The sequence below is a fragment of the Emys orbicularis genome, chromosome 9 (genome assembly GCF_028017835.1).
Source record: "Emys orbicularis isolate rEmyOrb1 chromosome 9, rEmyOrb1.hap1, whole genome shotgun sequence".
Taxonomy (NCBI): Eukaryota; Metazoa; Chordata; order Testudines; family Emydidae; genus Emys; species Emys orbicularis.
Genome location: NC_088691.1, coordinates 74,723,421 through 74,736,037, shown reverse-complemented (window position 1 = coordinate 74,736,037; position 12,617 = coordinate 74,723,421). Strand labels below are relative to the sequence as shown.

Here is a 12,617-nt window from a genome sequence, read left to right as displayed (position 1 = left end):
GATTAAATTAATGTTTTTTTGTAATCTACACATCAGGATTTCTGGTAAAAATAACTTAACAGTAGAAATTGAATTTCCATAGCAAATTCTTATTAAAATTATCATTTGTGTTACTGTGGTAATTGATTTGTTTGCTGTTTTCTTATTTTATGAGTACAGAAGATTTACAGTTGGTTAGTAAAAAGCCTCTCAGAGATAACTCATTCAAATGGCATCCTGGGGTTCTATGTATATTGTGTCTCAGTGACTCCATACCAAATTTGTTTAGTTTACAGCTAAAGAGATGGATATTTTCTAACTGCCAACCCAACAGACTCAGTCTGGTTTTTGAAAGTCAGGATAGATTTTTTCTGACTCAGTCATCATCACAAGTAATGAAGATTCTGCAGGCCAAATTCTCCAGAGTTACACCTATTCAATCCCATTCTCTTCCAGTTCTGCCTTCAATTACTGTATACATTCTAAGTCTTCAGTGGGGGTAACACAAGTGTAACTGAGCACAGAATCCGGTCCTGCAATTGGAATTTGTTGATGCACAGCAAGAATAGAATCCAGCTCACTTGCTGATTGTTGCATTAGCTTTGCAGTAAGATTAAAAAAATGTACAAAACTTTTTTGGAGTCTAACGTGAGTATGACTCTGAATACACACAGGGAGTTGATCTGTTGAGTAAAAAGGTACTTTTCAGAGCAGAACCACAGTTTGTGTTATTATCCAGTCCCACTAGAGGGCACATATGGCACAGTTGATTTTCAAAAAGAAAACAAAATTACATACAGCCGTGGGTGTAAGCAAGCATATGTTGTGTACACCACAGGATGCAGATTTTAATTCCTGGAGGCAGCAATACTCTGGTATACTGGCAGGTTTCTTTGTCAAGCATTTATTTCCATACGGCTACATCTCTATATCTAAGTGCACCTGCTTTGTTCACGATCATATTGGGCTAAACTCGTCCCTCATGTAGCTCTGTTGACTTCAGTTGAGTTACTCCAGGGATGCATTTGTCCCCACTGTGTGTTATTTCTGGTCTACATTGGGAGATTATGTATGCATGCTACTGCAGGCACAGTCAGTGGATCAAGTATGGGCCCAAATTTCAAATTGCATGTCAGTTCTCTCCATGAGGATGTTTAAAAGAAGAAAAAGAAGAAATGCAAGTTATTCACCATAGAAAATAGCCTGAGACCACTTGTAAGGAAGTCCGTTACATTTATGGAGTAAATCCCAATCATAAAATAGCTTATTTTAAATTTGGAATCGATGTTGATTTTACATTTTACGAGTATGATTTCCGATTCACAGAAAAGAAACTTGAACAAAGGAAATGTAGCAAAACAAATTTGATTACTTTCCAATATGGTAGGGGAGTGGAAGGGTCGCACTGGCGTGGCTGAGGAGAGGGTGGCTGGACACAGAGGAGGCATGTGGAGGAATGCCCATTTCTCTCTGCCCCTCCATACCTTCAACAACCACACCCACACACAGACACACCACATGTGCACACACACACCTCCATGCAGAACAACTCCCTGGCAGTTTAGCTAAGAAGCTAGGGACAGCAGTAGGGATCACTACAACTGGTAGGAGCCACAGATTCTCCCTAGGGAGTGTGTTGTTCTTATTAAGGGCACAGAGAGCTTATATCTAACAACTCCATTGATTTTATTTAAATATTACATAACACAGCAACCAAAGCCTGCTGTAAACTACAGCCTGCTGAAGTCCATTCTGCTCCCTACCATTCAGAACCCCACCTTCCATGCTGAAGAATGAGTTTTGATCTCCCCAGCCACACTTACCTCCTTATACATCACCTGCTCCACACAGGGAGGGCATGAGCCTCCTACAAATCCACTGGGATCCATCCTGAGTTTTGGAGTGGAACCACTGTCAATGCTGAGGGGAGAAGTGGGAGGAAGATAATTCCTTCCTCTGACAAGAAGATTTAGGAAAAACTCAGTCAGGGAGTCTTTATATCTCTCCAAACCTGGTTATACAGGAATTGCCACAGGAAGGGGTGATCTGGGCCAGTGAATCTTTAGGGGTGGATAAAGAAGAATCCTTGTATTTTTGTGGTCTGCACAACAACAATGAGGGAATCCCCCCAGCTTCCTAGTGTTCTCTTGATGGTCTACCCATTTGATACAGGATTAATATGCATTGTCACCCACTCCCTGCCATCTTTTATGATCTGGCTCTGGGCCCAGATAGAGCCCTGAGTTAGAGGCAGAGCAGCAGGAGAATATGAAATATATAGAAAGTACCCATAGAGATGCAGGAGATGATGCAATAGGAGGGGATGCAAGATGTTACTGGACTAACCTGGTGTTGCACTGGCTGAGATACCTGGATTAGGAGGAAGATCAAGGACTCTGTATAAAGACAAATGTCAAGCTGGAAGGGGGAGTGTGTTGTGGGAATACCCGCATTTTGGGGGAGCCCTACCATTTTGGTGATTGCAGGCCCCATTTTGGCTTTAATCCATTCATTTAATCCACTTCATTAATTCTTTTAATTACTCATCTCATTGTCTCAATCTAGCTGCTTAATGCTCAGTTTCTGGGCACATGTAATTAATAAATTGTATCAAAGTAAGAGCAATATGATCCAGAGTATGCTGAGAAAGGGAGGGGTGACAAAGCCATAGCTGGCCTTTTAAAGGTGTGATCGGTGTCGGTCCACCTACCCGCTAGGGGGCGGTGGGGAGCTACGAGGTCACTGGCCGGCCTGGGTCACGCCTCCGCCAGCGGGGAATTAGCAGCGGGAAGGCCGCCGGCCAGAGTCTGTAGCGCGTCCCTCAGGCAGGGGAGCGCCGGCAAAGGTCAATAGCGCGCCCCTCAGGCAGGGGAGCGCCGGCAAAGGTCAATAGCGCGCCCCTCAGGCAGGGGAGCGCCGGCAAAGGTCAATAGCGCGCCCCTCAGGCAGGGGAGCGCCGGCAAAGGTCAGTAGCGCGCCCCTCAGGCAGGGGAGCGCCGGCAAAGGTCAATAGCGCGCCCCTCAGGCAGGGGAGCGCCGGCAAAGGTCAATAGCGCGCCCCTCAGGCAGGGGAGCGCCGGCAAAGGTCAATAGCGCGCCCCTCAGGCAGGGGAGCGCCGGCAAAGGTCAATAGCGCGCCCCTCAGGCAGGGGAGCGCCGGCAAAGGTCAGTAGCGCGCCCCTCAGGCAGGGGAGCGCCGGCAAAGGGCAATAGCGCGCCCCTCAGGCAGGGGAGCGCCGGCACGGGTCCCGGCGTGGCTCGGCCAGGTAGGGGAACGCAGGCCCACCCTACACCACTGCGTTCCAGCCCAGGGCCCTGACAGTGGCAGGACGAGGGTCCCGCCACTGGATCAGCGGAGTCCTTCCGCGATACAGACTCACCACTGTGCAGCTCTGTCCCTGGGCTACTTCCTACCCGATTGCTCGTCCGAATCCCTCTGGTCCCGCCAGTGCATCGGGGTAGTCCGCTGTTGGCAGCTCCAGCTCCCCCTCAGGGTCAGGCTCCTCCAGCTCCTCCCGGTCCTTGGCTGCTGGCAGCTCCAGCTCCCACTCCGGCTCCTCCAGTTCCTCTGGGTATTCGGCCGCGGGCAGTCCTGGCAGCCCCAGTCCGTCCTCTGGGTGAGGTTTCCACTGGTCCAGGGCCTCCCCTGGCGTGGCAGCAGGGTCTGAAGGGAGCAGCCCGCGGTCTGCGTCTGCCTCCCTCCCTGGTGCTGCTCTAACTGAGCTAAGGACCCCGCCCTTTATACTTCCTGTTCCACCCCTCCCCTTCCGGGGGGTGGAGCGAGCTTGGGCTGGCCCCGCCCACTCCGGCTGGGAGAAAGGCCCTTGAACCTCAGGTTCGGAGGGCAGCCACCCTGGCTCCCTACAAAAGGTCAACTCTAACAATACATTTCATATTGAAGTGTATTCCTGAATCCATACTATTTATAAAGCAATGCAGCAGCCCTGTAGTACAATAGCAGCCAGCATACAGTGAGTGAATGATAATATCATGCCATCTCTTGGGCTTAAGTGAGGCATCACAGAGATGCAGAAATCAATGGAGGATTACTAGTGGGAAGGATGGACTAATAAAAATAATTAATATTTGGCACTTGTATTGCACATATTTTCAGTAAAATATAGCAGGTCTGGAAGGATGCAGGTATCGGAGCTCCTCAGTTATTGTCATCCCAATAATAACCATCATTAGTGTTACCAGATTTGCCCATTACTTTGGGATATGCTCCTTTATTAGGGTTACTCTTCTGTGTGTGGCGGGGGGAGTCTGTAATTCTATCAATGTATTGCTTGTGTCACTTGTGTTCTCAAACGGAGCTCTACTTCTCCCTGCTGCAAGTTCCCTCCCAATGGAGCTATCCTGCAGGACCTAGGTTCCCCAGGGCTGGGTTCTTCCAGCCCCAGAATCAGACAAACACATACACACATTAACAGAGTGCATCGGAGAGGACCGGGTTAATCAGCACTCCCAAACTGACCCCTTATATGTCCCTGGACTTAGTAGGCTGGGTCAAGCAGCACTTCCAAGCTGCCACCCTCATATGTCCCAGGTTCAGCACGTCCCTATCCCCACTTTCACGTTACACTTGTTCTGGTAGTAACCCACTTGATGAGCAAACCCCACAGGATTTTTGGGCGCTGCAGGGATCTTTAGCTTAAGTACGAGTAGCGTTGCTGCAGAGCGAATGAGGAAGCCAAAAAACACCCACGAGGGGGAGAGAGAGAGAGAGAAGCAACCAGCTTAACCATGAAAGTTATTTATTGCCAGGTAATAACCATAGGGGAGCCAAACAAGCAAAACAGTTATAATATTAACTCTAACTTAAATTTGATTATAAAAGTCAGGTTTAGAAAACTATAACTGATCGCACAAGTCAGGGTCAGAATGCTATACTGAAAGAGAGAGAGAGAGAGATGGGTTCTCACCACTCTGTGAAGCTTGAATCAATCAGGGGTCCTAGGTGGTGGTGGTAGCTGAGGGTCCAGAGTGCTGGAGACAGGCAGAACCCCCTGCACAATCAGTCAGGAGAAGATGAAGTCCCAATGGAACTGATGCAGATTTTGGATCCAGGCATCAGAACACTTACTTGAGCATGGGTAGGGTTTTTGTAGGGAAACAACAATGGTTCAAGGGAGAACACTAGATTTGTTTATGGGTGAACTGATGGCTCAAGGGAGTATACCAAAGTTGTTTTGTTCAGGCTAGACAATAGGAACTGATCAGTGTTCTGTGGAGGGAGCTCACAATGCAGTTAGGGAGCTTCACTATTTTGGATACCAATAAAGGATTTATTACTAGAATTGGTCTGATAACTAGCTAGCAGGGTGTGTGCAGGCATGGGTTCATTAACATCTGGAGCAGAGATCCCCCATCATGCAGTGCTTCCCTGCTTTTCTGGTCCCAGAGTTCCCTGTGGTTCTTGCCTTGGAATCTCTGTTCTCCATTCTGTATGCTAATGGAGATGCCTTCCTGTCCCATCTTCGATGCAAATGAGGCTAGGGGAGTTTCCTTAATCCTGTCATCCTTATCCCAGGGGTTTAGGTGTGTATCCCACTGCCTTTTCATTGCTTTTTATAAGTCTTTCTTCTGATTGGTTTTGATTCAAGCAGAGGCTGGGGCGCGGGGGAGGGAAAGGTCTTTAATGAGTCAGACAGGCTGGGTACTGTGCCCTGGTTCCCCAAAAACACGGAGCTGATAGGTATCATTAGCCAATATACTACAGAATAGTTACTAGAAAATTGTGAAGTATCATAGATAATTAACATTAAACTGCACTGAGCAAACCACATGCTGTGATGCATTATCCTTGTTTTTCTTACTGTCTTTGTTCACTAAGGGGCAGATTCTTCCACCCCACTCTCCTCCCTGGGCATGGTTGTGCCTGAATGCAGCAGAACTTCTACAATTCGAATGCACAGGTGGGGAAGAGGAAGAATTTGGAGAGCCACAGAGGCTCCCTACACCCAAACACATGTATGACATTTGGGAGCAAACCAAAGGCAGGATAGAAGGGAAGCAAAGATATAGCTGGTGGAGCTGCAAATTTGCATCTCCAACACTCATTCCCTACATACAGCATAGGGTATAATAGCATTAAAGCTGCAGTAGTGGCCAGGGAGTGACTGCTGTTTCTCTATGGCCTAGGAGATAGGTTGCTGAGCAGTTCTGCAGGACAGAAGGAAGCCTATCTCACTACTCAGGCTATTCACTGGGAACAGGATTTGGCTCCTATTCTCTGACTGGCAACATTTAGTAATTTGAAGTTCATCTCCCAACCATTAGTGTGAGTATCAACACACAAGGGTCAAGTCCTGCAGTCCTTACTATGACTTGTCTTCAGGGAGAGTTTTATTTACTATGGACTATGGGGCTGGAACTTATGTGTGCACTTTCAGCATCTATTTGGAAGTGTGAATATTCAAAACCAGTGAGAACAGGTTACACAGAACCCTTCCCACGTATTGGCCAGGGCTCCCCTTCCATCCCCCCACACCCAATAAGATTTATTGTGGCTGTTATTTGTGCTTCTGAACTACTCTCACTATGAAGTTGAGTTAGCCATGCATGCATGCATAGCACAGCCTTCCTTAGCCACACACTTTACAAACAGAAGGTCCAGTTCTGCCACCCTAAATGTGGACAAGAAGTATTCTCCTCTGGGAGGAGTGGATTGGGCTCATTATTAGTTAGGGTGACAGGACTGGATCCTAGAGCAAGAAAGCACATACAAAGTCTACTGCCATTTTCAAAAACTTATAGCTCAGTCAAAACAAACCTAATTTCATCATAATATTTGTCCTGAGAGTAGGCTATTTCCCCATCAAATTTCTACCCCCAGCCATTCTGATGAGCTGTTCAAAAGAACCACTACAAGATTTTTAATTTTTTTAGATGGCAAAAAGTATATTTTTTCCAGTCTGCTTGCAGGCATAATTAATTCAACCATTCTGATCAAACTTGAAAAAGAAAAAATAAACTTCAGGCACAGACCAAGCCTGGAAAAACTCAACTCAAAAGATGAAATGGTCAGAAACTTAAAAGCTCCCAAATGCAAGGGATTAGAATGAAAACTGTCATGCAACCTTAATTATCTCAGTCATTTCCACTCCCTTTATAATGTCTGTTTTTTCTAAGCTTGAACTAAAAAATGGGCTTTAGGTGCAAGTGGCATCTTGGAACATCCAGGGTCCAAGAGACCCATGTTCACATTTTATTTGTGTCATAATAAAAATCTGTTTATAAATATATTACTGGCTCTAATTAGTCACACCAGAGAGATAAAACTGAAAATTATGCAAGAATTCCTGTCTATCCAGTCTGAAAGGAACTCTGGGGAGGGTGTCCGGAGGCAAGTTATCCTGGTTCCTAAATTAAATCATTTTGTGTACTGATTTATTATGAAAGATAATAATCACTGCACTGTAAAATTACCTGTCAGGATATCTGTTTAAGGAGTTGATATGGGCATGACAAGGGATAAGAGCTCATATGAAACAGTAACCAAATTATCAGAATGATGCATGTTTGTATGATTAAACATCAGCACAGATGTTTTCTCAGGGGAAAAAAACTGCCTTCTACCTACCTGAGTATTTTGCCATCTGAGAAAGGTGTGTGGGATTCCCCTATGCCACACCAAGGAGGTGTGCACAGACAGACTGCTATCAGACTCTTGGAAAGAGTACAGGTAGAGTCTGACCCTGCATCCCTTAGCACTCACAACTCCTATAGAAGTAACATCTCTGTGCAGTGCAAGACTGGGTCCTTAATCTCCTTTCAATTTTCAGTTTACACAGATTCAATCATACTGTTATAAGTGATATTTTTGTGATGTATTAGCTAAATAAGTCCCCAAGAGGATGGTAAATTCATTATTCCTTTTGGGAGAAAAAAATAGAGGAACTTGAATAAATAACTGAGTTGTAGGTCTAACAATAATGGGACAATGGATCAGCATGTATCACTCTCAGAAACAGTCTTAGAAGATAGGTTCCTCTGTTAGCTGTTTCCATTGTGCTCCTCACTCTTGTATATAAGGACCAGGCACAAATGTTTAGGTAGTACTAATAGGATAAAATATACCCCCCAGCAGAAGGACAGAACAAAACCTGTGCACCACTTTAAGTCCCATTTAAACCCTATTTTGAGGGTGTAAGAGGTGCACTGGCCTTCTCCACAGGAAAGACTTTCACCTTAACATCACAAAGGGAACTCTGAGAACTTTGTCTCCGTGAATCTAAATTCTTTTTTTTCCTCGCTTTTTCTTCTTCTCTCTTTCTTACTCTCCTCATATCCCTTATTTCCATGAATGCTGGCTAGGTGACAATTACTTACCATTTTAATTTTAAAAATACTGTCCAGAAGAGAGAAGACATTCCTGGAGGAAGGCATTACAAAATAAGTTGGTATGGAATTCTGAGCCGTGTGCGCTCATGTCTGGACTCTGCTTCTGCCTTAGTAAGGAGATTCAGTGTCAGGGTCCTGCCACCAAATATGCTCTTATCCCAATCTGAGTCTGAGGTTAACCAGCTGCAGTAGCCCGGTGTGGCCATTTTGGCTGGTTGTGAAAGGTTAATTGATCTTCCAGGTAGTTAGATCCCAACTTTGATATCAGTGTGGAAACAAGTAGGAAGGAAAGTCTGGGTAGGAATTTAGATCTAACCTTACTGTAGTAAAGTCAAAGTCTGCCCAGACTTACACTATTAAGTCAATGGGGATGCACAGAATATGTCAAGATAGAATCTATACCAGGGGTAGGCAACCTATGGCACGTGTGCCAAAGGCGGCACACAAGCTGATTTTCAGTGGCACTCACACTGCCCGGGTCCTGGCCACCAGTCCAGGGGGCTCTGCATTTTAATTTAATTTTAAATGAAGCTTCTTAAACATTTTAAAAAACCTTATTTACTTTACATACAACAATAGTTTAGTTATATATTATAGACTTATAGAAAGAGACCTTCTAAAAACGTTAAAATGTATTACTGGCAAGCGAAACCTTAAATTAGAGTGAATAAATGAAGACTCGGCACACCACTTCTGAGAGGTTGCCAACCCCTGATCTATACCCTAGAGGTTCTGCTGAAGAAAAACAGAAATGAGTGAACAAAAAGGGAAGAGGAGTAGACAGAATTAGAATTCAAAAAGACTTTGACAAATCAGAGAATTGGTCTGAAACCAACAAGATGAAATTCAATAAAAACAAGTGTAAAATACAAGGAAAAATCAAATGCAAAACTACAAAATGGAGAATAAAAGGCTAGGTGATAGTACTCCTGAAAAGGATCTGGGGTTTATAGTGAATCACAAATTGAATATGAGTCAACAATGTGAGCATCCATGAAAAAGGCTAATATAATTCTGGGGTGTATTAACAGGAGTGTAAGACACAGTAGGTAACTGTCCAGCTCTACTCTGCACTAGTGAGGCCTCAGCTGGAGCACTGTATTCAATACTGGGAGCTACACTTTAGGAAAGATGTGGACTAACTGGAGAGAGTCCAGAGGACAGCAACAAAAATGATGAGGAATGGTTAAAACAATTGGGCATGTTGAGTTTTGAGAAAAGAAGACGGGAAGACCTGAAGACTATGGGAGGGGCCTGACATATGTTAAGAGATTATATAAAAAGGACTGTGACTATACATGATTATAATGTAGCAAATTTGTTCTTTATGTATTACAATGTGATAAAGACATTATTTTAGAATGGTCTACAGTTGCCAAGTGTTTTTGAAAGATTTGTTTAAATTACAAACAAAAAGAGGAAACACACCAGAACAGCAAAGAACACCCTATCCATTTGACCACTACCCTGAGCCTGCAGCTCCTTACCAAACTTTCTGTACTGTCTTATATTTACTATCTTTCAGTGTAGTTACATGCTTACAGTGCATTTTTCTCTGTATCACTTTTAATATTCTGATTATGTAACTGTACCAATTACATAATGGTACCGTTGATAAATGTAGGATTTGTCCAAGGATCAACACAGAGCCTCTGCTGTCAAGCCCATTGTAGATTCTCACTGTCAGCCAGCAGGCAGAAAGCTGCTGTTCACATTACATACCATAAGTACAGTAGATATACTCTTCCCAGGCATGTGGGATAAAGATTTCTCCGCAAGTCTTTTACATAGATTGGTGTCCTTTGCATAGTACAATGTCACCAAAAGAAAACATGGCCAGCATGGCACTTTGACATATTCATTGAAATATAGACTGTAAAGATCAAACGAATTAAAGTTTAACCGGTTATCTCGCCTAGGGGATGGGATGGGAGGGGAGGGGGGAGGTTGCCACCAGGTCTTTGTTTTGTTTGGTCAGCAATTCCCGATTTTGGCATTGCTATCTCTTCTTTCCCAGTGGGCCCCCTTCTTACTGTTGTCAGGGATTCTTACGCGTCTGATCTGATGCATTTAGTATGACTGTGCATTTAACACACTGAAATGTGTAAGGTTTTTTTAATGTTCCACTTGTGTCTGTTATACTCCAATGGGGCTAATTAAAAAAAAAAAGACAATACAATGGTGTGCCCCTTTCAAAGCACCTATTGTTGCGTATTTCTCCCCAAACCGCCCGCCCCTTAACCTCCCCTCCCCAAAGTGGCTGCTTTGTGAATTTCCTAGAAGGAGGCGAGAGGGAGCCGCACGAAGCTGCGGGCTGAGCGAGGGAAAGAGCCCGTGATGACAGTGACATGCAAACCACAGCACCGCGGAGAGGAGTGGAAAATTCATCCTCCGGCTGACAATGTATCGGGTGTTCAGAGAGGGGGGGCGGGGTAGGCGCACTGTCCCAGGCCTTACAAATCAATGGCTCCCCCGCCCAAGCCGGCAGAGACCGCCGCCTGCGCTCGCAGCGCATCAATCATTAACCGGCGCGGCGGGGGAGGCGGGCACAGAGCAGGAGCCGGCATCACGTTCTGCCGCGGGGGGGGACTCGGGGCCCCAAGCCGGGCAGGGTCTCGGTCTCCTCCAGCGGCAGGGGCTGAATTACCGCGAGGCTGGGCTCCTCTGCAGGAGGAGCTGCCGCCGCGCGTCGGCTGGGGCGATGCTGCCGCTGCTGCAATGAGTGATGCTGGCGGGGGGAGGAGGAGGAGAAGCACAAATCCACTGCAATTCCTCCTCCGGCGGCAGCGGGGAAAGCGGCTTGTCCTTCGCCGGCTTACATCACCAGCCCCGCTCCGGCTCCGGCTCCGGCTCCGGGGCCCCAAAGGCGCCCTCTCCTCCCCCCACCGCCACCCCCGCAGAGGAGCGGCGCCGCGGCGGGCCGAGGGGGCTGGGGAGGGGGGCACCATGCCTGGAGGCCGGGCAGCAAAGGACCAGGCGCCTCCCCCTCCTCCCTCTGCCCCCCTGCTGCGCTGGGACGAGGTGCCCGATGACTTCGTGGAGTGCTTCATCCTGTCGGGCTACCGGCGGCTGCACTGCAGCGCCCAGGAGTGCCTGGCCTCGGTGCTGCAGCCCACCAACGAGACGCTCAACTTCTGGACCCATTTCATCCCCCTGCTCCTCTTCCTGAGCAAGTTCTGCCGGCTCTTCTTCCTGAGCGGGGCCGGCGAGCTGCCCTTCCACCACCCCCTCCTGCTGCCCCTCTGGTGCTACGCCTCGGGCGTCCTGCTCACGTTTGCCATGAGCTGCACGGCCCATGTGTTCAGCTGCCTCTCGCTGCGCCTGCGCGCCGCCTTCTTCTACCTGGACTACGCCTCCATCAGCTACTACGGCTTCGCCAGCACCGTGGCTTATTCCTACTACCTGCTGCCCGGCCTGCGTCTGCTGGACGCGCGGGCCATGAGCCGCTACCTGCAGCAGCGCCTGGGCTGGCAGCTGGACTGCAGCCTCCCCATCGCCCTCTACAGCGCCCTGGTGCTGCCGGTGGCCTTTGTGCTGGCCGTCACCTGCACCGTGGCGTGCTGCAAGAGCCGCTCCGAGTGGTGCGCCTACCCCTTCGCCATCCGGACCTTCGTCTTCGCCATGCCCCTCAGCATGGCCTGCCCCATCATGCTGGAGAGCTTCCTCTTCGACCTGCGGGGGCAGAACCCCACCCTCTTCGTCTACTTCTATAGGCGTTACTTCTGGCTCCTGGTGGCCGCGTTCTTCAACATCAGCAAGATCCCCGAGAGGATCCAGCCGGGGCTGTTTGACATCATCGGGCACAGCCACCAGCTCTTCCACATCTTCACCTTCCTCAGCATCTATGACCAGATGTACTATCTAGAAGAAGGGCTGCTGCAGTTCCTCAAATCCCCACCTGCCTCCCCTACCTTCCTAGGCACCATCGGATATATGCTGCTCTTAATGCTTTGCCTGGGAATGGTCATAAGGAAATTTTTGAACGTTGCAGATCTCTGCAAACAGGACTAGGCGGCCAGGTATATTTATTCCTATTGTGATTCCTGTTCCTGTTCTTTTTAGAAGATGCTGCAAAATTTAAGTGAAAGCTACAAAGGAGCCTGGTACCTTTCTATTGAAAGTGGTTGTTTCCTCTTGTCAATCACTGAACTGCTAGAATACTACTATTACTCTTAAAACTACTAGGTTCCCAAGGGAAGAAATCAAGCACTATTGTTTATAACTATTCCTACATTGTTGTTTAGGACACAAGGTGAAACCATTTAGTACTACTGTTTAATCTGCTAGAAAAA

At 47.1% G+C, this 12,617-nt stretch overlaps 1 protein-coding gene across 1 annotated transcript; it reads left to right on the top strand.

Annotated features, from left to right (window-relative positions):
* Positions 1-10,788: 10,788 nt before the first annotated feature.
* PAQR9 (progestin and adipoQ receptor family member 9) lies at positions 10,789-12,336 on the top strand. The gene has a single exon (XM_065411351.1). The coding sequence runs from the start codon at positions 10,789-10,791 to the stop codon at positions 12,334-12,336; it is 1,548 nt and encodes a 515-aa protein (XP_065267423.1).
* Positions 12,337-12,617: the final 281 nt, after the last annotated feature.